Source organism: Trifolium pratense, linkage group LG3 (assembly GCF_020283565.1).
Source record: "Trifolium pratense cultivar HEN17-A07 linkage group LG3, ARS_RC_1.1, whole genome shotgun sequence".
NCBI lineage: Eukaryota > Viridiplantae > Streptophyta > Magnoliopsida > Fabales > Fabaceae > Trifolium > Trifolium pratense.
Genome location: NC_060061.1, coordinates 12342812 through 12367078, shown reverse-complemented (window position 1 = coordinate 12367078; position 24267 = coordinate 12342812). Strand labels below are relative to the sequence as shown.

General features: G+C 32.1%; 4 protein-coding genes and 1 non-coding gene across 5 annotated transcripts; 3 read left to right on the top strand and 2 right to left on the bottom strand.

The window, feature by feature from the left end:
* Window positions 1-77: 77 nt before the first annotated feature.
* On the bottom strand, window positions 78-2730 carry LOC123915769 (L-Ala-D/L-amino acid epimerase). The gene is made up of 6 exons (XM_045967004.1): window positions 2062-2730; window positions 1642-1752; window positions 1309-1525; window positions 833-1166; window positions 691-752; window positions 78-593 (listed from the first exon to the last, which is right to left on the bottom strand). Exons 1-6 carry the CDS (start codon window positions 2575-2577, stop codon window positions 520-522), a joined length of 1314 nt encoding a protein of 437 aa, XP_045822960.1. The 5' UTR covers window positions 2578-2730; the 3' UTR covers window positions 78-519.
* Window positions 2731-4715: 1985 nt separating this feature from the next.
* On the top strand, window positions 4716-7375 carry LOC123916408 (reticulon-like protein B9). The gene is made up of 5 exons (XM_045967861.1): window positions 4716-4846; window positions 5674-5854; window positions 6520-6661; window positions 6763-6832; window positions 7032-7375. Exons 1-5 carry the CDS (start codon window positions 4741-4743, stop codon window positions 7199-7201), a joined length of 669 nt encoding a protein of 222 aa, XP_045823817.1. The 5' UTR covers window positions 4716-4740; the 3' UTR covers window positions 7202-7375.
* Window positions 7376-8540: 1165 nt separating this feature from the next.
* Window positions 8541-10597, top strand: LOC123916430 (putative ubiquitin-conjugating enzyme E2 38). Its single transcript, XM_045967887.1, has 2 exons — window positions 8541-8689; window positions 9143-10597. Exon 2 carries the CDS (start codon window positions 9190-9192, stop codon window positions 10171-10173), a length of 984 nt encoding a protein of 327 aa, XP_045823843.1. The 5' UTR covers window positions 8541-8689; window positions 9143-9189; the 3' UTR covers window positions 10174-10597.
* A 3472-nt stretch (window positions 10598-14069) lies between these two features.
* Window positions 14070-14150, top strand: TRNAL-CAG. The gene has a single exon. It is a non-coding gene; the product is annotated as a tRNA-Leu (tRNA).
* A 3792-nt stretch (window positions 14151-17942) lies between these two features.
* Window positions 17943-22301, bottom strand: LOC123918343 (putative receptor-like protein kinase At4g00960). Its single transcript, XM_045970366.1, has 6 exons — window positions 21983-22301; window positions 21730-21869; window positions 21430-21640; window positions 19098-19335; window positions 18837-18987; window positions 17943-18630 (listed from the first exon to the last, which is right to left on the bottom strand). The coding sequence occupies exons 1-6, from the start codon at window positions 22098-22100 to the stop codon at window positions 18229-18231; spliced, it is 1260 nt and encodes a 419-aa protein (XP_045826322.1). The 5' UTR covers window positions 22101-22301; the 3' UTR covers window positions 17943-18228.
* Between the last annotated feature and the right edge of the window lie 1966 nt (window positions 22302-24267).

The following is a 24267-nucleotide window of genomic DNA, read 5'->3' as shown; positions in this document are numbered from 1 at the left end:
AACACACATCCAAACATAGGCTTATGTACTCTGTAACAGAAAAGAAAACATTTTTTTTGATGTTTTACATGCAAATGTTAAAACAAAGTATGTAGATTGATTATTTTAAAACAAGTAGATACATGCTGCATAATGTTTGATTATGCAGTAGGTGGTATTGTTTTCAGTTTTAACATAAGATGAAGAGATATTCTGGAATTTCGTTGTGTCTCAAGCAGGACTGGCGTTTTTATAACTAAGCATAGAAATTATTATTGTGATTGCAGTACCTTCCAAGTCTTATGCATGTTACTGCTCCAATCAAATCTTGACTACTATTAGAACTGTTTTTCATTGTAAAAAAAGCAATACTGTAGTAAACTTAGTCGCTCTTTAAAGTATACTAATTTCTCTCCAACATTCTCTTTTCCCAAGTGAAGACAATGATTGTATTTTGTACACAATACATTTTGAGACAAGTAGTTCCTGCCTCTGTTTATTAAAGTGGAGTTCTAATGTGCAAGGAAACCATAACTCTGGCTAAACAAGATTGTCCCAATGAAGGAATCCACCATGTCCCCTAGCATTTGTGAACTTATAAGTGGCACCTGAAACTGTTAAATGAAATACCTTAGTGTTATCAGACTGCAAACACATTAATTTAACCAATCTTTTCATGAAACCCAGTTGAGTATTACAGTATACATATACCTTCATAACCTTCCAGAACTGGATCTTCTGATAGCAGAAGTGGTGTGTCTAGGTCAATAAACCTACAAAAGAGTTTGCAACATTTAAATGAAAGAACATATATAACAGCAAAAACTTAGGAAAAAAAAAGGCTCAAACTTACTTAAAACATCCTAGGCCAGCAGCAAGGTGACCAGCAAATCCCATAGCCAGTCTTGTCTCAACCATACCACCAATCATCAAATCCAAGCCTGCTGCTCTTGCTTTTTCAACAATATCCAATGCACCTATAACTCCAACTTTTGCAAGCTTTATGTTAATGACATCTACAATATTCCCTTCCACTATTCTGTAAACATCAACTAAACTTCTGCAGCTCTCATCAGCTGCAACAGATACTCCATATCTTTCTCTTGCTATGTTACTCACATATCCAAGACCATCCCAATCATCTCTATGAACTGGTTGCTCAAATAGAATAGGGGTCAACCCCATTTCTGTAATACAAAACAAACTAAGTTCCTAACTGAATCGGCAAAAATAATGCAATAAGGTGCATGTGTGCATTTTCTCGTGCGGCAATGACAATAATTTGAATCATAGATATGTAGAAAAGAATTCAAGTATGTAGGTTTTAACCGTGTAATTTCTGAAGAACTTCCACTGCTTCGTCAGAGTTATACCCTTCGTTAGCATCGAGAATAAACTGACACTCAGGGTGTGCACCACGTATAGCTTGAAGCACTTCTATATCTGCTTTCAGATTCTTGCCAACTTTCAGTTTTAAAGTCTTGAATCCTTCGTTATAGTACTTAGAAGCCAATGCAGCTGCTTCAGCTGAAGAAACAATTGGGATCTGCATATATAATAAGTTGGCTTATAAACTTGTTTTTCCTAAAAGACAATGCTTTCACTTTCTTTTGTAAAACTATATTCATCATAAGCATTTCTGAGATTATATAAGATCTTAACTGTTATATCGGTGACTATGGTATTTGAAGCTCCACCAAATAGCCTCCACAATGGCACACGGATACTATTAGCAACCGCATCGATTAGTGCCATCTCCACTCCGGCCCTAACCTTCAACATTGGAACAGGTAGATTGAAAGTAAGATTTCCACAAAAACAAACATCATATTTCACAAACTTGTAATCTCATGTGAACCAGCTCAATAGCATCTGAAATTGAAACTGATCAGAAACAATTTCATCCAAATAAGTTACAACAATAAAGCCTACTAGTTTCTTACAATAGAGTTTATCAAATTATGTTTGTTCCCTTTTTTTAATCCTTTAACTATGATCCAAGTAACAAATGATTGAAATTGAGATTAACAAAAAACACAAACACTAATTAAAGGTTAACTAAGATCAAATATCACTACTTACTGAAGCAAATTGATGACCAGGAAGAATATCACCAATCTCACTCAACATAGAACCCAATGTTAATGCAGGACATTTCAACAAGAATTCACATGCCTCAGAAGCCTTAACCATAGCAATGTTTTGATCCTCAGCAGTAACAAAAGGCAAAATCGGTGCTTCACCCCACCCTACAGCACCATTACTCAATTCAACTCTAATTGCAACATTTTCTACTTTCTCCAATTTTGAAGAAGCAATAGTAAAAGGGGCAATTAAGGGCACATTCAATGGCCTATTCTCTGCTCTATGAACATCAACAGTGAAAGTTTCTAACAATGTTTTGAAACCATATGCAATTGGTTTTGCTGTAGATGTAGCTGAAGAAGCCATGATTGTGGAAAAAGGAGTAGACTTTTTGGTGAAAGTGATGAAATTTGAGTTGTTGGTGAAAAGGGTAGGAGAAGATTGAAGAAAACTGTTTGATATTTGTGATTTCATTTGCAATTGCAATTTCAATTGCAACCCAGTTGAATCCATTGAAACTTTGTATAGTGTTGTGATTAAAAATGTAATTTTGATCACTGATTTATGAAGATGCTTCAAACCTTCTATGATATGTGTCTTTTCCTAACGTTGTATCATCATGTTACATTATATGACAAATTTATATTTTTGGAATATTAGTTTTTTAACTTTAAACGGTTTTAAAAATATATATATCATTTTTAACTTTGACATAAAGTCATGGAAGGGGCCGGTTTTCATCCCAATAATTCACATCACATTATTAAAAGGTTAAAACAGTATATTCCTATTATTATCAATACTTTTAAGTAAAAAATATTTCAATGCCAATGTCATGGTCACTCTAATTCTTGTTACAACCAATCTTCGTTCACCAATTAAACTTCAATAATTAGGGAGTATGTCTTATAAAAGTGATAATGGTAACACAAAAAAAACAACTCAAGTTCGATTTTGAAGTCGCCTATTTGAGAGATAACTCACTTCTATGTATATAAAAAATCGAATGTCTTACTACTTGAAAATTAGTATTATAACGAATTTAAAGAACTAAAACTTGCGAGAATTATTTGAAATGCCCATTCAAGGATGCCTATTTGACATCTTAATTTTACAAAGTTCGCTTTCTCTCAGCATTCTCATATACTCTCATTGATGAGAATAATATCATCTGATTAGTTTATTTTAAATGTATTGGTTAAGGGTAGTAATATTTTTTTAAGATTAGGTATTGTGCCAATTTAAAGTTTAATATTCTGTATCTGATTCAAGAAGTGACTAATTTGAGAGACACCTATCTCATTGTCCACTTGAGAGAATGTCATTTAAAATCGAACCTTCATTCTATATCAGCTAATCCAACATAAAAAATGACACAAATTTTAAACCTAAATTTTTTAGAAAAACAAACTCCAAAATCTCAAACATCACCGCGGAACCGCCCTAAGTGGTTCGACAATATTAAATCATGATAGTAAGTACTGTACCTTTGTAGCAAGTGGTCTCTTTGTAATGCCTAAAGGACGGGTAGAAGATATGTCCCTGTAAGGCAACATGGGTCAATCCCATGTCCAAGCTGAAAACGTTACATAAAACTACTTTTGTCTTCAAATACAATATAAATTCTGCTTATATAAAGAGGTATCTCCCATTATCTTATCAAAAAGTAAAAACTACCATCATTACTCTATTGGTCTCAAACAAAATCAACTTGATAAGATATTTTTTACATAAGAAAACCAATTTCATTAAAAATCAAGGATCAATATAAAATGGAATATCAAAATAAAGCTTAGAACTAATGTTATATATATGGTACATTTACAAAGTTATGAGCAATCATATCAACATCTCTTATAGAAAACTTGACATGAGTTGTTATGGAAAGGAGATAAAAGACTACGATAACTAGTTAATATGGATCCTAACTCAGTACATTCATGCACCAATGAATTAAAATAGTCCACAGCGTCGTTTGAGTCCAACGAGAAAATGACTTTCTCGAAATCAAATTCTTGCATCCATTCAATAGCCGCTAGCAAACCCGATGCTTCTAAAATGGGAGCTGAGACCATCTTTGCATTGGCTGATGTTGTGGTTGAGTCCATCAATATATGTTGGACAAAAATACACTAAGGTGTGAGAGATATACTCATATTTAATATTCGACTCGCCTCAAATAATATCGCTTCTATTGAACGAACCTATTGAATAATGGGATACTATATAAATTATAAGGTACGAGAGTTGTGACAATAAATAATTGGCTACCACTATTTTTGTTTCTGGGTGCAATAATTGGCTACCACTATACTATAAGGGCATATTCTTTATTTATGTGAATAATTGTATTGTACGGAGTACAAAATATATATAAACTTGGCGTGCAATATTGTAGGAAAAGTCCACATGATTTTTCATAAAAAAAAATAAAGGTCACATAATTGCTTGCCAACCTAACATACTCAATCATATCAGATTCAAGGGATAGATTACTTGCTTTAGGGTGGTAATTATCAAAGATGCAAAATGACCCACAAGTTTAATAAACCCCAAGTCATAAGTCATTCTTTACTTTAGTATTGAGCATAAAATATCCTTTGCTTATGCAAGATTAATATAAAAACGGTTTCATAAATGGCATCATAATGCAACAAACAAATTAAGGGAAGTACTATGGCACACAATACATCCTCTGATTCTGATGATGAAATTGCCAAATCACGACCAATGATATTTTCACATGAAAAGCCAATTCATGAAATTCTTGGTGGAGGAAAAGGTACAATCTTTGTCACTTTCTCTTATATTTTGATTTTGACATGCAACGGAATAGCCCCACATACAAAAATAGCATGAAGGAAAATGAAAGGTAATGAAAAAAAATGTTTAGCAAAATTAAAAACTAATAGTTGAAAAAACTAAACCCTAAACTAATAGTTTTTTCATCTCTTTTAATTTTATTTTTTTGTAAGTAGTTTAGTGGCTAGAAATTTCACCTTAAAAGTTAATAAGTGGGCTTTGTCTAACATGCACAAGTGGAGAAAGTCCTCCATGGTGCACAAGTTAGCAATTATACTATAACGAATACGAATTTTATAAAATCCACCGTTGGATTGAAAGTTTATATCGTATAGATCATCCATAAAAAATTTGAAAATTTTTGAAAATCATTTGATATGTCATTGCGACCATCAATATTAACGGTAGTCAATAAAAACCATAACCGTTAATCTTGATGAGTCTCAATCAAATATCAAATGATTTTCAATTTTTTCCAAAATTTTTATTGATGATCTATACGATATAAAATTTTAATCCAACGGTGGATTTTGTAAAATTTATATTTGTTATAGTATAATTGCTAACTTGTGCACCGTGGAAGACTTTTTCCACTTGTGCATGTTAGACTTGCCCTAATAAGTGGGGTGTCCGGGGTTTGAATCTTGACTCCTACATATAAAATACAATGTCTCTACCAACTAAGTTAAACTCACATAGACTTTCATCTCTCTTTTTTAAAAACTAATTAATCTTATTGCTTATATGAAAATTTGAGAATAGATAATCATTGACTTGATTACCATGATTTGGTGAATAAATGTGTAGTGGCTGATTTGCTATTATGGAGGGACAGAAATGTATCAGCTGCAATTTTGCTTGGGATATCAACAATTTGGTTTCTATTTGAGGTTGTTGAGTACAATTTAGTGACATTTCTTTGTCACACTTCCATTACCACAATGCTAGCAATCTACTTATGGTCTACACTTGCAGATATCTTGAAATGGTACCTATTTTGCCTTAGCACCATACTCATAATTAAGAAGTAATTAAGTATTTTAGGAAATATGCATCACATGCATATATGCTGCCAAAAAGTACCTATAAGTTGGACTCAATTAAGGAATCACTTTTACATCCAAATTACAATCTTATCAGCATCTTATCTTACTTCAACAAGCCATTTTGAACACAAGAATTTTAAACTTTGAAGAAAATATTTTGTCACTTTGGGTTATATTGACCTCCATTCATTAATGTGCTATTATTAAAACACTTGTATTGATGTTAAATTCAATGTTCTTCAAAGTAAAGTTAAATACACTTACCGCTCAACTTTTAGTTGACAATTTTCAAGTTTCAATCACAACCACAAGAGATCTATAAATTTTTTCCAGCTAATTTAGTTAGAATGAACGACAATATCACATACGGTTCATACTGACTAAATTGATCGGAAAGAATTTATAAATCCATATTGGTTGTAATTGAAAATTGTTAGATAAAAGTCGAGCTATTAAGCGTGTTTAATTTAAAGTAAAAATCTTTGAAATTAATATAAAAGAAGTTAAATATGCCTCCAACTAAATAAATTTTGCATTAGAGTGAAAAATTTACATGAAGTTTTGTACTCAAATCATTCATTCATTTTAAACTCAATTTTATCTTTAGGAATGGACCTCAATTTCTTGAATCTATTTTAGAGGAATCATTGTTCAAAGATCTTGCATTCATCATCCACAGAAGATTGAACCAGTTACTAAGAATATTCCTGCACATATCATGTGGAACAGACCTACCACTATTTCTTCTGGTATCACACTATCACCATCCAATACTAACCCTTCATTAGACTCAAATTATCAACCAATATAATGAACTTAATTAACATTTCACTTCTAAAATTATTTGCAGGTCATTGTTTCCCTCTATATATTGTCAGTGATTGGAACCTTCTTCGACTTTATCAATCTACTATATATTGGTAAGAACTTCGGCACATTGCTACTAAAAAAATTGAATTAATGACGAAAAGTAGAGATCAAAATTTTAATTGTTTCGTTACTAAGAAATTTACATACATTTTTTTTATTCGTAATATTCATCACTAATTCAATTATTTTGAATTGATTTGATATTAATTAGTGTACTAATTAAATTGTTGTCCTTTTATGGTTGATAAGGTTTTCTTTGTATACAAACACTGCCAATTGTGTATGATCGATATGAGGAAGAAATTAACAATCTGGGTGGACATATGATAGTAGATTTGAGGAGAAAATATAGATGGTTTAAGAAGAGATATCTCAACAAAATTCCCCGAGGACCATTGAAGGAAAAGAAGATCACATAGACAATTATTTTGAAATCGAATCACTTGCCTAAGGAAAAAGCAGACCATCTAATGTAAACATGTAAATGTTGTATATAGTGCTGTAATAAAAAATAAATAAAAAAAGGAAAATGCTAATTATATGCCTCGAATCAATTACTTGTTTTTATTTATTAAATTAAAATTTTCAGTCAATTCAGTTCTAGTACAAATATTTGATTTCTCATATTGATAGGCTGACAAATTATTATTATTATTATTATTTTTTTTTTTTGTATTAGTTAGTAATTTCTGGTTTCTAGAAATTACTACTAATATCATCACATCTTCTTTCACCTTTTCATCTTATGTTGATCAACTAAAGCACGCAATTATTGTGAATTAGCAATTTTCTCCTCCCACAAGCTTAATATTGATGAATCATATATGAGTAGTATTGAGCTTACAACTTTCATTAATTATATGTTATCATCTTCTCTTGCACTTTGAATTTTGGGGTCTTACTCTTGCCCATATTGTAAGAATGACTAGTAGTTTGAATTTCTCTCTCGTCATTGTTGACATGGACTCTCACATTGCAGTTAAGATGGCTATATATCAAAACACTCAACCTCCATTTGCTCCCCCTTCTTCAAGAAGTTTTTATCTCTCATGATAGAATTTCCAACTCTCCTCCTTTATTTTTATTGCTTTCTAACAGTATGATTGTAGAGATAGTTTTTTATTTTAGGGTATGGTAACTTGTGCCCTTAGGGCACATGTTAAGCTACCTAAAAATAAAAATATAGCATTTAATGATACAAAGCATTTAATGTTTAGAGAATTGAATATATCACAAGTTCAATAATTTTTTTTCACATTTATCTTCTTAACATATGCCCTATAGGGCACATGTTAACGTTCTCCTTTATTTTATAATAAAAACATCAGTTTTAGAATTTTTTTTTTACATAAACGAAATGACAAAACCATCATAAATTTACACAAAAGTGAAAAAGTCAAGGTTCAAACCCAATCATGACGTCAAGCTTAATTTCAACAATTTTTACCAGTTTAGCTACGACTTATATACTATAATAGTTTTTTTTTTAGGGTTTACAATGATCTGGAGATTAAACTCATGATTTATATCATACTACCCAAATCTCTCACCACTAGAATTCACTCACTCGAGTGTAATATTGATAAGATTGAAATAGTTTTTGCCTAAGAAAAGATTGAAATAGTTTTTGCCTTGCCTCAAAGAATTGAAATAGTTATAAAAAATCTGAAAATATATACACGTGAATGAATCTAATTGGTAAGTGAAGCCATAATATACGCCAAAGTTTTACTAAATCTTTCATTTCGTAACAGATAGTGAATATTACCGAATAATAACACCATAACAACACCCAATACTCAAATATATCTATCAACTCACTCAACAAGTCTTTTCATTTTAACACTACCAACCAAAGCTTAACTCTTCATAATAACCTAAACACAAAACAATTACCATTATAATTAACTAGCGGGCCAGGCAGGCGCGTTCCGCGCCTGCCTGTGTCTAACTTATGTACCCAAAAAAAAGATACGCCTTATGTTATGGTGAGTTTGTTAATAAAAGATTTTTGTTGCTACTAAAAAAAAGTAAGGGTAATATTGGTATTATGAAAATTCTACCCAAAACTCATGTATTCTTTTTATATATTATAGTATATAATAGATATAGATGAAAAAACCATAAAAAAAAAAGAGAGGAAGTTAAGGGCAATTATGGAATAATTAAAAAACCATAAAGGAAGTTAAGGGCAAAATGGACCAAAAAAAATCCAGCCCAAACTCCCTTATTCCCTTTATATATTGTTATAGATAAGGGCAATTATGGAATAATTAAAAAACCATAATGGAAGTTAAGGGCAAAATGGACAAAAAAAAATCCAGCCCAAACTCCCTTATTCCCTTTATATATTGTTATAGATAATTAAACACTTAAACCATTCATTGGTTCATTCAGATTCAACAAAATGGCAAAGAGAAACACATTCGACTTAGTTTCAGACGATTCAGATCACCGATTCATTCAGATCGCCGGTAACTGCTTCAGAGACACTAAAAGTTCCATATACAAACGCATCATGAAAGAATGGAAAATTCTTGAAAAGAATCTTCCAGATTCCATCTACGTTCATGCTTACGAACGCCGCATCGATTTACTCCGCGCCGTCATTATCGGCGCCGCCGGTACACCTTACCACGACGGTCTTTTCTTCTTCGACATTCAATTTCCATCCGATTACCCAAACAACCCGCCGAAGATCCATTATCACTCATTCGGGTTTCGTTTAAACCCGAATCTTTACACAAACGGCGTCGTTTGTTTAAGTTTGCTTAATACATGGAGTGGTAAAAAATGTGAAAAGTGGGACCCATCTAGTTCAACAATTCTTCAGGTTTTAGTTTCTATTCAAGCACTTGTTCTTAATGAGAAGCCACTTTTTAACGAACCTGGTTATCGTGTTTTGAAGCGTTCAATTTTTGAAACTAAGTCACGTGCTTATAACGAAGAAGCTTTTATTCTCACGTGCTATTCTGCTGTTAATATTATTCGTAAACCGTTGAAGAATTTTGACGAATTCGTAAAGGAGCATTTTCGTGAAAGAGGACATGTTCTTCTTGCTGCGTGTAATGAGTACGCGAATGGGCGCGTGAGGGTTGGATATTACGGTTACAACAGCAACGAAATCGCGTCGCGTTCATCGACGGTTGTGATTAAAGTTTCGGATTCTTTTCGGGAGTCGTTGAAAAATGCTTATAGGAATTTGTATAAGCAGTTTCTTGAATGTGGTGCTGAGTTGGAGAATTTTGTTGAAGAATTGGAGGTGGAAGTTGGGAAGAAGAAGAAGAGATCCAACGGTGTGAATGATTCGATCTTGAAGAAAGCTATGGGGAAGATTAAACAAGCTTTGGGATTGAAGAAGAAGAAGAAGGAGAAGAAGAATAGTACGTAACGTAACACAGTGAAACAGGGTTCTTTTTTTACTTTAGTTAATTAATAATTAATTAATTGCATGCATGATCATGAATTTAAGTTTTATTTTTAATGGAAAAAATAAAACTTATGATTAATTAATTAGTGTAAAATGTGAATGGACCCATTCTCTTGTTAGGTTTTTAGTTATAAGGAATCTCTTTTTCTTTTTATGCTTAAAGAAAGATATGGTGGGATTTGTTTCTGGTCTATGAACTTTGAAATGTTAATTTCTAGCTTCAATTAATTAATAAAGTTTATTTCTTAATTTTTTCTGTGTCGTGGTTAGTTTTAATTTTTTTATATATTTTTTTTATAATAGGTTAGTTTTAATTTTTTAGCAATATGCTAGTTGTTACTATAAGGTTCACTTATGGAAATTTGAATATTGATATTTCAAATGTGTGTGTTGAAATTTGGTTTCCCTATTGTGCCTTCATAATTTTTTATGCAGATAGCAATTCCTGAAGAACTTATGAACCAAAAATTAAATTTAATTATTAATTAGTAGGAGAGTAATACAAAACATGACTTCAATTGACAATTTAGACTGAATATGCCTACAATTTGTGAATGATGAATCTATATCTCATTCTTAATCTGAACTGATGATTTCTAATTACCATACACTAATCATGGGATGGGCTTCATCCGGTTGAATGATGGGTTAGGGGCTTCCTAGGCCAAGAATTTTCTCAAAAACTACATTTTTTGGAATTATACTAATTTCGATCGAAAAAAACACTACTTTTGGGATAGGGGTTCAATGCAGTCAAAAAATATATTGACTGCAGTGCAGTTGGCCACTTGTAAACCGTCTGATCAAGATCAGAAAATCTGATCTTAAAATCTGAGCCGTCTGATCTTGATCAGTCGGTCCATATTTACTGATTGCATGCAGTCAACTGCATATAGTCCAAATCCCTACTTTTGAGTTAAGTATACTTCGAGATGACAGAAAATCGTGTTTTTTTGGTATTCTGAAATGACTTTAGTATTGTGGTCCTTGGCTTTATTTATATAAACAAAAGGCTGGACATTATATTTTTCCTTTATATGATGTCTCTTTAAAAGACTTGCAAGATAGAGCTCATATAGGTTTAAACTTAAACACTAACAAAATAACAACTAATAGCAATTAACATAACATATGCTCTTAATTAAAAAAAGGTTCACTTAAATTGTGTTAGCTAGGGATATACTATAGTTGTGGTTTCGATCATGTGCTTACATAGGACCTAGAACTAGAAGCACACTTTTCATTATATTAAAGATATGGAAGCAGGAAGGAAGCACCATATTTCTTCTTGCCAAGGAATGTCTCTATCCATGGCAGAGAAATAAATTCTTATTTAATATGTAGCACTTACTTCAGTAATATATAGATTGATTGCTACTTCTATAAGAGTTATGCCCACCTACTGCGGCAAAGTATATTATTGCATTGCAACACCTATTAATATTATGGATTGATCAGTTTATATTACGCCGGTATTTTATTGGATATGGTTCTATTCTATCCAATTCGAGGACTCCAATTTTTATTTATCTTTTTATTTAATTTTACTGTAAAAAAAAAAATTGAATCGGATAAAATAGCATGTATAATTAAACTAAGCACTGTCTCAAAATTTTAATATTTATATTAATTTTAAGTTTCAAAATCGATTGGTGTCATATTACCCAAACTGCATTGATTTATTTTATGCACGTTTTTTGTATTTGTGAATAAAATGATAAGTACTATGGAAAATGGAATAAGATTCTTTACAGTTAAGTAAAAATTAAGAATTCCTACTTATATAATGAAAGTACTAAACTACTAACTATCATAGAGTGAGTTTGTCCTTTAACTTATTTTTGACAATATAAAAACTCAAATGAAAACTTTACACTAGGTAAATTGAATAATGTGACCATGTCCATGGCCACTAGCTGGTTGTCATTGACAAGAGTTCACATGCTGCAAGCCATGTTAGCTCTAGCAAAATTTAGCTTCATGACAAGAACGAATGATAAAGTCACAACAGCTTATACTTTTTCCTAATAAATCAAGAATATCTACAAATTACTGATTAAATGCTAATTTAATTACACTAGTTTAGATTTAGACATCATGTAGATCCCTAGCTGCACTGCACTGCACATACTCCTATATAGGAGATAATGAACCGTTTAATGCAAGGCTCACATATAGGCTAGCTTAAATTTCCCACTTTTCCTTGCTATTTAATTAAGGAAAATGCTAACCGGTGCCTTCGGAGCACTGATTAATGTAACTAAAGATAATAATATTATCTTGAAACTTGTGAAATCAACATTTTAAAAATTTAAATTTTTGTTTTTTCAAAGCAATTTGTTTCTTCTATTTCCCTTCTTAGTTCCTTAACTAGTGCCCCGAGGGCACTAGTTAGCATTAGGGGTGGCAAAGTGGGCATGCCCGCCCCGTTTAGGCTCGCCCCGTTTAAGCCCGCCCAAAAGCGGGGCGGGGCAACTTAGGTGTTCGGGTTCAACAACTCAAGTCCGTCCGTTTATTGGCGAGTTGGCGGGCCGGCCCGCCAAATACTCTTTTATTTTTTTTAACTATTTGAATTATAACTTCACAATTCTTACCTCCTAGTTGATGTTAAAAAAAATACTAGCAGATTGCATTGAGAGAATATTGTGAAGTTAAGCAGGTTGAGCTATAACTTCAAATTCCTTAAAATTCTGGATAATTAAGAGTTGAGAGAAGATTGCAGCAGAGAATAGAGATAATTAAACTAACAAAAACATTAATTAAGTTAATAAGTAATTCCTTACAATTACCCTTAATTAAACTAACACTTACAATTACCCTTAATTAAACTAACAGAAACATCAACTAAGTTAATAAGTAATTCATTACAATATAAGATAAAAGGATAAATACTAGCAAGTGATAATTCCCATTTGAAACAAGCAAACAGCCTATGATGCATCCGGTTCCACCAAAACATGGCTCAAAAAACTATAACTATGTCAATACCAAAAAGCCAAAGACCACAACATAGTTAAGGAAATTCAGGGACACAAAACATCAAAAAACTAGCAGCAATTAATCAATCTCAAAAGCTCTCCATCACAAACACTTCATCAATCATCTTCATCATCATCTATGTCATAAACATATGAAGCTTCAGTTGATGTCGTAGTGATAGGCATAGGCTGAAACCTTCCACAATCCCTCTCCTCATCGTCACCCACTACAGCTACATAAAATAAAATGCAAAAAAAGTCACAACCATATATTTTATGTAGCCAAACAATGTAAATGACATAAATCAATTAAAAAGCATGATTAAATATGATTATATACGTGAACTATTAAAACCGTGAAGCCAATTGCGAGTGCAAATCAAAGCCTCCACATTTTCCGACAATAAACGACTTCTATACTTGTTAAGAATTATTGAACCAATGCTAAAAAAAATTCAATAAAAGTAAAAAAATATAAAAAATTTAAAAGCCCGCAGGCTAACCCGCCCTGCCCCGCCCCACCCCGCCTCATTTTTTAGGCGGGTTAGGCGGGGGCGGGCCACCTTAAGGTAGCGAGCCGAAAACCTCAGCCCGGCCCGCCAAAAATGGCGGGTCAAACGGATCGGCCGGCGGGCCCGGCCTGTTTTGCCACCCCTAGTTAGCATACCCTTTAATTAATTAATTTTAAGTTAGCAAAATGAAAATTTTCTACCATAAGGTGTCACTTTGTTTTGTTTTGTTTTATTTTATTTGCTTTTTAACACTCAATTACACACATCTTGAGGTAGTAATAAACATAGGAAAAAGGCATTTCCCGTTTTTGGTTAAAATCCACTTAGCAGAGGTAATTATGCAGTTTAGTAATTCATTAAACAAAAAGTCAAGATGGCCGAGTTGGTTTAAGGCGCCAGTTTCAGGTACTGGTCCGAAAGGGCATGGGTTCGAATCCCATTCTTGACAAATCTTTTATTTTTTTATTTTTTGCTTAAATCAGCATAATATGTAACTAAACATCATAATATATTATCAAATATATACAGACTTATTTAATTAATATAATCTCTTGACGTTAAAATTGAGCTATAAGCCTATAACAACATCAACAAAACTAAAATCGAGTTTGGGCCAGCTACAACCAACTTAAACCTTAATTTAATGGTTGAATCTGTTTTTGCCTGCAAGTATACTAGTTAGGCTTAAACTTAACCTTACCTAATGCAACATCTTGATCAATGTCAGAAAAAGAAGAGTAATCTGCAAAAATCCTATTCTTTGATCCAAAACAACAAGCCCATCCAAGTACTTTCTTAAAGACTCTGCATGGTAGCATGAGGCAACAACAAACACTGGCTAATGGACAACAAATACATAGCATACAACAACTACAAAAATATTCAACCAATTTTTCTTTGCATTTCCAACTCTTGTCTCTTCTTGCAGCATTAACACAGTATTGTTTCTTCTTCCTATTCAAAAATTCAACTCTTCCTAATTTTTCTTCATGAACCTGTTTGTTTCCCATTTCACAGTACTATACTATCTATATATGTATTGCTCACCATAACAAAGTTTGATCATGCAGTAATAGGTGCTGTGTGAACATTTACATGAAAAAACTCCAGGAATGATTTTTTCGATCGGTTAAACAGTATACAGAGATTGTTTTTGGAAGAGTATGTTTTATGTTTCTTCTTTCTTCAGTTTCTGGTTTGTTTATTACTGAGTTAAGGAATAATTGATAAAACAAGCCAAGAATGTTTTCATGTTCAAGATTCCAAAATTAAATAAAAGGACCATGTCCATGTTTGCTACTCCCAAGACTAGACAACCTCAAATGCCTTATTTCATTCCAAAAGTGCAAGGTCATATGTTATTTTTCATTTTTCGGCGATGTATATTAAACGCGCAATACTAAAGTGAATCACACTTTACAATTGTCATATGCCACTTTCTGACTACATGAATTGTAGTATTTGAAATTCTTACAGTGTTTTATCAAAATTGTAGTCTCACATCGCCAAAATATTCATTTGGACACTCATTTTTAAGCTACTGTTGAACTTGTACCAGTGGCGGTGTTTATACGCGTGGTACAGTTATTGCTTGAATCAAAAGATCGGTCGAAAATAAGAGGCACCTCTCATCATGTTGATCCCCTAAAGTGTCCTATATACATGAATTGGTAAGCTAAGAATGGAAATAAATCATAATATCATTGACCATTGATTAAGGCTAATAATATTTACATTAATAATGCAGACATCACAATTTCCAAATTAAAGCAACTTTTAGAGGAAAAAGAACAATGCATTTTGCAGCATAAAGAACGGGAAAAGAAGCTTAAACATCAGATCTTAGATGATCATTATATAAAGCAGGATCAGAATACAATTTGTTAGAATATAGAAAATATTATATTATTTGTTGAGAAAATATCTCTATGATTTGGTTTGTTTATTCTTAGCCCTATAATAAAGGGATTTAGTTTAGATTTAAGTTTATTCACTTGGTTATAAATACCAAGGTAGTCATACTATTTTATTCATGTAAATAGTAATGTAAATAGTAATGTAAATATTGTAATTAGGGTTATTGACAAGTATCAATAATATTCATTGTTCCTTATTATTTTCTCCTATTCTTTCACCTAAATTCCCCGAATTTCAACATGGTCATGGTATCAGAGCCATGGTATCCACCTTGAAACATAATTCCGCTGCAATTTTCCCCGAGATTTAACTCTCGATTATTCTTCGTTTTACTCACCTTTTTGTTCATATATGCTTTACTTAACCTTTTTTTCATATAAACCCTAGCCGTCATTGAAATTTCTTTTTATTTTTTTTACCCGTTTGTGATTCTTTAATCCGCGGGTCCTGTTACCTTTAATCCTTTACCCGTTTGTGATTCTTTAATCCGCGGGTCCTGTTACCTTTAATCATGTTACCCGTTTGTGATTCTTTAATCCGCGGGTCCCCGTTACCTTTGATCCCTTAATCCGCGGGCATACCCCGTTTGTGATCCCTTAATTTGCGGGCATACCCCGTTTGTTATCCCTTAATTTGCGGGCATACCCCGTTTGTGATCCCTTAATTTGCGGGCATACCCCGTTTGTGATACGTTAATCCGCGGGCATACCCCGTTTGTGATACTTTAATCTGCGGACATTTTTACTTAATTTGATATGGATTCATCTCTTCGGTCGCTGCTTTACTACTTCTTTGATTGCTGCTCTTTATGGCTTGCTATCAATGGATTTAATTTATTTTTAGGGTTAATTTTGTAACAAGCTTAAAGCTTAGTAAGCTTTAGCTTGAGGGGGAGTGTTAGAATATAGAAAATATTATATTATTTGTTGAGAAAATATCTCTATGATTTGGTTTGTTTATTCTTAGCCCTATAATAAAGGGATTTAGTTTAGATTTAAGTTTATTCACTTGGTTATAAATACCAAGGTAGTCATACTATTTTATTCATGTAAATAGTAATGTAAATAGTAATGTAAATATTGTAATTAGGTTATTGTCATCATCATCAATAATATTTTATTGTTCCTTATTATTTTCTCCTATCCTTTCACCTAAATTCCCGAAATTTCAACACAATTGTTAAAGCGTCTAAGAAAGGTGCAAGAGCCGAAATATGATTTGTTATTTTATTTTCTTCATTTGCTGATATACTTGTTTACATTACATTACATGTAGAAAATATTAAAAATTATCCTGAACCATGAAGTAACAATCAAAGTATTGGAGAGGGAATTTCAAGATAAGTTTCAGAAGCATGAAAAACATTTCTCAGATGTTTCCGTGCAAAAAGACAAGGTTAGATATGATAGGAGGAGTATTAGTATTAGTCTTAGTCTTTGCAGCAAGCACTTACTTTCCACCGACAGACACATTTCTGACTGATTTGAACCATCGGGCTGTCAAGGCTTTTGCAGAAACTGAGGAAAGGTGTCGCAAAATACTTGCAGATTGCAGTGAAGAATCAACAAGGCAGCAGTTGATGCACATTCCGGAGCTGGTATGTAAAATTATTGACTTGTTAAAATTACTATAGTGTTTCATCTTCTGTTTTATGTGGATTATAAGTTGTCTTCATGTCCAATTTACTGGTTACTCATATGCAGCAAGGTCACAGTGAACAGTTAAAGCGTCTGAGAGAGGTGCAACACACGCGCGCGCGCAAAACAAGACCTGAGCTATGATTTGTTAATTTATTTACTTAATCTGTCTGATAGACTATTAGCCTGATAATCGATTGTATTACTTGTAGACAACAAATGCAGTGTGGAAAAAATTTGATAGAGTGATTCAAGCATGGAAGCTTTACTTTGAAGGTGGTGGTGAGATGCTGGGACAGGAGATGGAATAGCTGATGGGAGACTATGAAAGCTCTGATTCTGATTAAAGTACGGGGGTGCAAACTTAAAGATGAGGGTCAGAAGTTGGAAGAGGAGTTGCTACTGGCTTTTTGTTCGATTTTAATGAGATCATGCTTCTCTGGTATTAAGACGAAGACAAAATAGTAGAAAAACAGTACTGTTTGTTTTTGTTATCATTCTCTTAGCTCCACCAATCAAGTTACATTACTATTTGGACTTGAGTGACGATTTACATTACTATTCTCTTGCTTCGGAAGCAAATATATTTTCGGCTCATTATTGGCACCTCACTTATCCTTAATAGTTATTAACATAACAAAATATAAGCAAAAGAATTCAAAAAGTCAAATGTATTTGCTTCAAAATTTGGATGAAAACTATATTACTTTTTTCATTCATTTTGCTTAAAATTTATTACGAAATGAGTACTATACACTTTATTGGGGCCATGACCTGGATGAGATTACATGAATTTCGAATTTCAGCTCATTTTTATCTTAAAATTATTAAAAGAATAAGAATTCACATCAACCTAGAGGTTCCTAGCCTAACCATCTCAATATCTACACTCTAACAAGTTCAAATCACATAAATAGATTGCAAAAAGAATAGCTCTCTCCCCCATCACTTGGCAAAACAAAATGAGTGAGCCTAATCCTGCATTGGACGTTTCCCTCTTATGTCTAATTCAGCAGTTGCTGAACTTGTACCAGTGGCAGTGTTTGTATGCGTCGTACAATTGTTGCTTGAATCAAAAGATCGAGAATAAGAAGCACCACTACCAACTGTAGAAGACAAAGCAGAATGTCCAGGAGGTCTTCTATATCTACTACCTGGTATTCCTGGTCTTGTTGGTTCTTCCATGTGGCTTTGTGGTGATTTCCTTGAAAGCATCACCACTACTCGTCTCATTGTCGGACGTAGATGTGGATCTCCTTGAGTACATAGCAGAGCAAGCTGAATGCACATTGCTACTTGTTCTGTTAACACTGTAGATGCTAATGCAGAATCTACAATTTCTAAGCTCCTGCCTTTCTTGTACATCTTGTATGCCTATAAATAACCAATACATAGATGAATCCTTCCTTAATTAAGAATGTTTTATATGGACTACTATTTGAGTTCTTTATTTAACCTATGTTTTGTATCATGGTGGATATGTCAGAATCACAGTGATTTTCCAAAGGCTACACTGTGTAGCTTCTAGAAAATGACTCTATACTCCTTTTTGAAGTTAAAAGATAAAATAAAATCCATACCCAATCAAGAAGGCTATGGTGCTCCACATCCAAATTAAAGGAAGAGTTTCGTTGGCCAGTGATCAACTCCAATAGCAAAACCCCATAGCTAAACACGTCAGCTTTGACGGAAAGTCTTCCATGCATCATATATTCAGGAGCCATATATCCACTGCATAATTCTAAAATACTTTTAGTTTTAAATCAAAACCAGGACTCTACCAAATACTTTTAGTTTTGAATAACAAACAATAGTAATAATTTTGTAAAATGATGACTTACTTGGTACCAGCCACACGCGTATTGACTTGGCTTTGATCTTCGGGGAAGAGACGTGCCATTCCAAAATCAGCAATTTTGGGTGTCCATTTGTCATCAAGCAATACATTACTGGCTTTGATGTCTCTATGGATTATGCAATGGTGTGAGTCTTCGTGGAGATAAAGTAATCCCTTTGCCACACCTGTGATTATCCCAAACCTACGTTTCCAATCAAGCTGCTCCCTCTTATCTGCAGTTTCTGCGTCCATCAAAATAATTTAGTGTTTGTTATGTTTCTTTAGTATATATAAATTCATTTTCAGCTTATTTTAACTTTAGAACACCCAAAAAAAAAGAAGCTTAAATTAACACTCGCGTCACGTTAGTTTTATTTCTTCATTTTTCGTAAGTTCTCTTAACTTGAGATAATCATATCTGAGACACTATTTGACACTAAATATAGGTTTTATTTGCCGAAATTTGAACCTAATTCGCCGTATGATAGAATACTAATCCCTAGATCCAATTTTAATTAATTGTGTCACTCTCACATTAGTTTTTTATGAGAAAAGAAATAAAAAGTCACCACATAACTGTATACCTCAACTATTTGAATTTCATCTCATGGTATATATGGTGGAATTAGGCTATTTCACAACAACAAATAGAACTTAGCTCAGGTGTGTTTAGTTTCCATGATCCTTCTTAAGAAGTGAAATTTTGGGTTCTAAATGCCCAAGCTACCTTTATTTATTGATAAGGAAAAGTGAAAATGGGAGGATGCTTCTTCTTGGTAAGAGAAGACGGCTTTGGAAAGATGCGTGGGATCAAATTAGGTGTTTTTGATTGCTAGATTTATGTTTTGTGGGTAGGAAATGTATCCAACTGATCCATTAAATGAATTATTTTAAGGAAAATGCTAACTTTTTTTTTAATAAGCATGACACTTATTTTAATTATGTACTATTAGTATATGCTAAAGTCAAGGTCAAAAGTGCAGTCCCTTTCATAGTATATAAGTCATAGCACTCCAGGGTCAGGAAACACTTTTATATTTTAATTTTTTGAAGAAAAGTAAGATGGTTGGTTTGGCTGGAGGTCCACCATGTTGTTGATAGCACATGCGAATATGATATCATCATAAAGACAGTGAAAAACTTGTAGCAGTTCTGTAATAATAGTAGGTGCTTCCTGTAGTAGGGAGGAATATTAGCAAATAAAACATGTTTAAAATCCCAAATTGTATACTAGTACTTGGACCAGGTATATATGTTTGATTTTTATATATATACTTAGATAACAAGCAACTGCATAAATCAATTCATCAACCCAATTTGGACTATGTAGAAGGTAAGATAATAATAACTTAAACATAAACTAAAATATTATTTTTGATAATAGACTCTGATACCCTTTATCACAAAAAGAAGAAGACCCTAATACAAAACAAAGCTAACAAAGTGAAAGAACTAAATGAGCCTTATACTAAAATAAGCAAAAAGAGCCAATAAACTAAAGCCTAGGTAAAATTAATAGCTAGTCTCATAAGTGTAGCTCAGTTGGTAATTACTAGAAATATTATTGGAGAGGCCGGAATTTGAACCTCGGTTCTCCATTTCTCCACACTTAATCTGTGTGAGTTTAGCCACTGAGCTACTTGAACAAAAAAACTAAAAGTTAGTGTGTCGAAAGTGATTTAGAAGTTTCACATGGATTGTTTTTTGATGCAAACTGGACTAGTTCATGTCATTAATAAAAAATTGTTTAATCATTATAGGAGAATCATAGAATAAGATATGCTTACATTATATGGTAATTTGATCTTGAACAAGATATATCTAATGTCTTAAGATTTTAGGTAAAAAATATAATGTCTCAATTCCAATGTGATGATTATTGGGTCCCCTCTTAACAAAATATGGTACACCAATGCATTACTTAGTAATGATTACTATATTATACTGTACTATGATGACCTAGACCAGGATTTGCTGCAGTAAAAGCAGCACACAGTTCAATGCTGTATAATGTCCAAAGAATGGGTACAAGTTGAGAGTTTCCAAGATTTCATTTCATCATAAGCAAAGGGTAAGTACGGAAATCTCACATTAATTGGCCAGCTGGACCAGATCAAAATTAGGTGGAAGACAGGAAAGGAGGAATACTAATTCACAACATCCATTAAATTTCATGGAAAATATAACATAGACTCCAATACTTATCTTAATTGAATTTGAGATTATTATAAATTTAGATTAATTTCACATCTTAGAATCTAATCTAATTAGATGAAACTTGTTAAAAAATGTGAGAAAGATGATATATACAAAAAATAGGCAGAAAAAGCACTTACTGAAAAGAAGCTTGTCAAGGCTTTCATGAGGAACATACTCATAAACAAGTAACTTTTCTGCTCCATGAACACAATAACCTAACAAATTCACCACATTCTTATGCTGCACACGAGCCAACAACTTTGCCTCATTCATAAACTCTTTCTTCCCTTGATTTGATGTATGTGATAATTTCTTCACTGCAACTTCTCTCCCATCAATCAATTTCCCCTGTAATCACAAACCAAAATTTGAGAAAATTTCTGAAAATTGATCAAGTTGTTGAGTGAATCCATTAATTTGGAAGAGGGGTTATTTACCTTGAAGACAGGTCCAAAACCTCCCTCACCTAACTTATGAACAGCATTAAAATTCTTTGTAGCAGAAACAAGGGTTTCATAAGAAAATATCTTCTGCTCCTGTGAAGCCATTCTTTGTAAATCAGCTTCATTGTTTCTCTCTGATTAAACAAACACACACACAACCAATAATTCAGGAAAAAAAAACATACTTTTTATGAGACAATTCAATTCATGAACCAAAAAAAACAACTTAATGTTGTGGAGTAGGTACCTGTGGTGGAACCGAATTTGAAGTGTTTGATAAGACTATGAAGAAAGCTATTTGATTTGTCCATGGAAATTGTGTCTTGTTGTCTATGGTTCTCAATTCTGAGACTAAGACATCCCATGAAATACACAAGAATTGATGAAGGAAAGTTTTGTTATATGGTAAATGAGAGATTGAGAAGAAAGAGATGAATAATAATGAGTTTTTTATGTTGTTTGGGACATAGAAAAATATAGATTAGAAATTAGAAACGTAGAAAAATCTGTGTATGCTAAAAAACAATAACAGAAGCGTGTATCTGTTGACCCACTGACGCTTGCTTGACTAGTAGGAAATCACGACTTACATTATTAAATGCAACTATCTCTAAATTACTCCACGTGTATATATATATATATATATATATATATATATATATATATATATATATATATATATATATATATATATATATATATATATAGAGGAGGGTTATATTGACTCCAAGAGTAACTCAAAAGAGTTACTCCACATCATAACCCTTTATTTTGTTTTAATCTAATGGACCAATATTAATCATCATTAGTAATTATGTGACCTCATGTTTCTTAACTATTCACACAATATTTATGGATTCCATTTTATTTATTTCAATTTATGGTTTCCATTTATTACTTTATGTATATTCATTTTTTCCTAAAATATTAATACAAGAATCCAAAATTAATTATTGGTAAAAACAAAAACAGAAAGAAATGGTGCTGTTTTTTCCCACATTTTTTTCTTCTTATTTTTTTTTTTATAAATCGGATATTTTCCTCTTCCAATTTACTTTGATCTTGATCTCTTGCATAAAAAAATAAATTACTTTGATCTTACACTAGGACGTATGACAATCATGAATTTCTTTTGGTTTTTTTGGTTGATAAATAAGAAGAAATGGTGAATGATTTTATGATAATCAATGGAAAAGAAAATAATGATTTATTTTTTTCGAAAAAAAAAGACTTTTTTTTTGGTTTACGATGACCGTGGATCGAACCTAAGACCTATAACGTACTACCCAAATACATCATCAATAGACCAAACCTAGTGACTTAAAAATTAAATAAATAATACTTTTGATAGAATAAAAGGAAATGTAAATATAGAGTAATTAAAGGAATCCATAAATATTGTGAGAATAGTTAAGAAACATGAGGTCACATGATTAGTAATGATGATTAATATTGGTTCATTAGATTAAAACAAAATAAAGGGTTAGGATGTGGAGTAACTCAAAAGAGTTACTCTTGGAGTCAATATAACCTTCCTCATATATATATATATATATATATATATATATATATATATATATATATATATATATATATATATATATATATATATATATATATATATGAGTTTTGCTAACGTACACCCACTTGTTTTTTTAGAAGGTGTGTATTAGCAAGTCATAACTAAAAAGTGGTAACATACACCTTGAGGTGCATGTTGCTAAAACACTCCTTCTAAAAAATAAGTAGGTGTACGTTAGCAACTCCTATAAGCATTTGCTAGAATACACCCACTAATTTTTTAGAAGGTGTGTTTTAGCAACTAATAACTAAAAAGTGATTAAATACACCCTAAGATGTACGTTGCTAATGCACACCTTCATAAAAATGGGTGGGTGTGTTATAGCAAATCTATATATATATATATATATATATATATATATATATATATATATATATATATATATATATATATATATATATATATATATATATTGTTTGAACTACAAGCCTTTTAATCTATCACTTAAAAATTATTACACGTGAATGAAAGAAAATGGATCAATCATGTTTATATATTATGATTGATGATTTGAAAGGAATCAAATGGATCAACTATGTTTTTTTAGAATGAAAAATCGTGCTTCTTTCTATACGACAACATTTGTTGTCGTATAGAAGGAAGTATGTGAAGTTCTTATTATTTTAGTCACAAGTTCATCAATTGAAGTAGTTGTTCTGGCGGTCGATTGATCTAGTTGTTTTAAGATTTTTTTACAAAAAAAACTAGTTCCTTAGTATTTTAATACTTCTTCCGATTCTATATATAAAAAAATGTTTATTTATATTTGTTCAAATACATCACTGTGGTTATTTAAATTAGATGTTTATAACAAGTAGAAAATAGTGTTATACTTATTGTACAAGTTCGTTTTTATGGCTGAATATTATAGAATATATATTAAAATTTGTATGGGCTGGCAGCAACTTTTCCCTATGATGAAAAAATAGACTTTATATGCAATTAGAAAA

Coding starts and splice junctions, on each gene's coding strand:
- LOC123915769 (XM_045967004.1), bottom strand. CDS start 2,577: ATGGATTCAACTGGGTTGCAATTGAAATTGCAATTGCAAATGAAATCA. Junction 753..832: donor GCTGGCCTAGGATGTTTTAA/GTAAGTTTGAGC, acceptor ACTCTTTTGTAG/GTTTATTGACCTAGACACAC. Junction 594..690: donor AGTTCTGGAAGGTTATGAAG/GTATATGTATAC, acceptor TTCATTTAACAG/TTTCAGGTGCCACTTATAAG.
- LOC123916408 (XM_045967861.1), top strand. CDS start 4,741: ATGGCACACAATACATCCTCTGATTCTGATGATGAAATTGCCAAATCA. Junction 6,662..6,762: donor ACCTACCACTATTTCTTCTG/GTATCACACTAT, acceptor AATTATTTGCAG/GTCATTGTTTCCCTCTATAT. Junction 6,833..7,031: donor TATCAATCTACTATATATTG/GTAAGAACTTCG, acceptor ATGGTTGATAAG/GTTTTCTTTGTATACAAACA.
- LOC123916430 (XM_045967887.1), top strand. CDS start 9,190: ATGGCAAAGAGAAACACATTCGACTTAGTTTCAGACGATTCAGATCAC.
- LOC123918343 (XM_045970366.1), bottom strand. CDS start 22,100: ATGGGATGTCTTAGTCTCAGAATTGAGAACCATAGACAACAAGACACA. Junction 21,641..21,729: donor GTTTTGGACCTGTCTTCAAG/GTAAATAACCCC, acceptor TTGTGATTACAG/GGGAAATTGATTGATGGGAG. Junction 18,988..19,097: donor ACGCGTGTGGCTGGTACCAA/GTAAGTCATCAT, acceptor AGAATTATGCAG/TGGATATATGGCTCCTGAAT.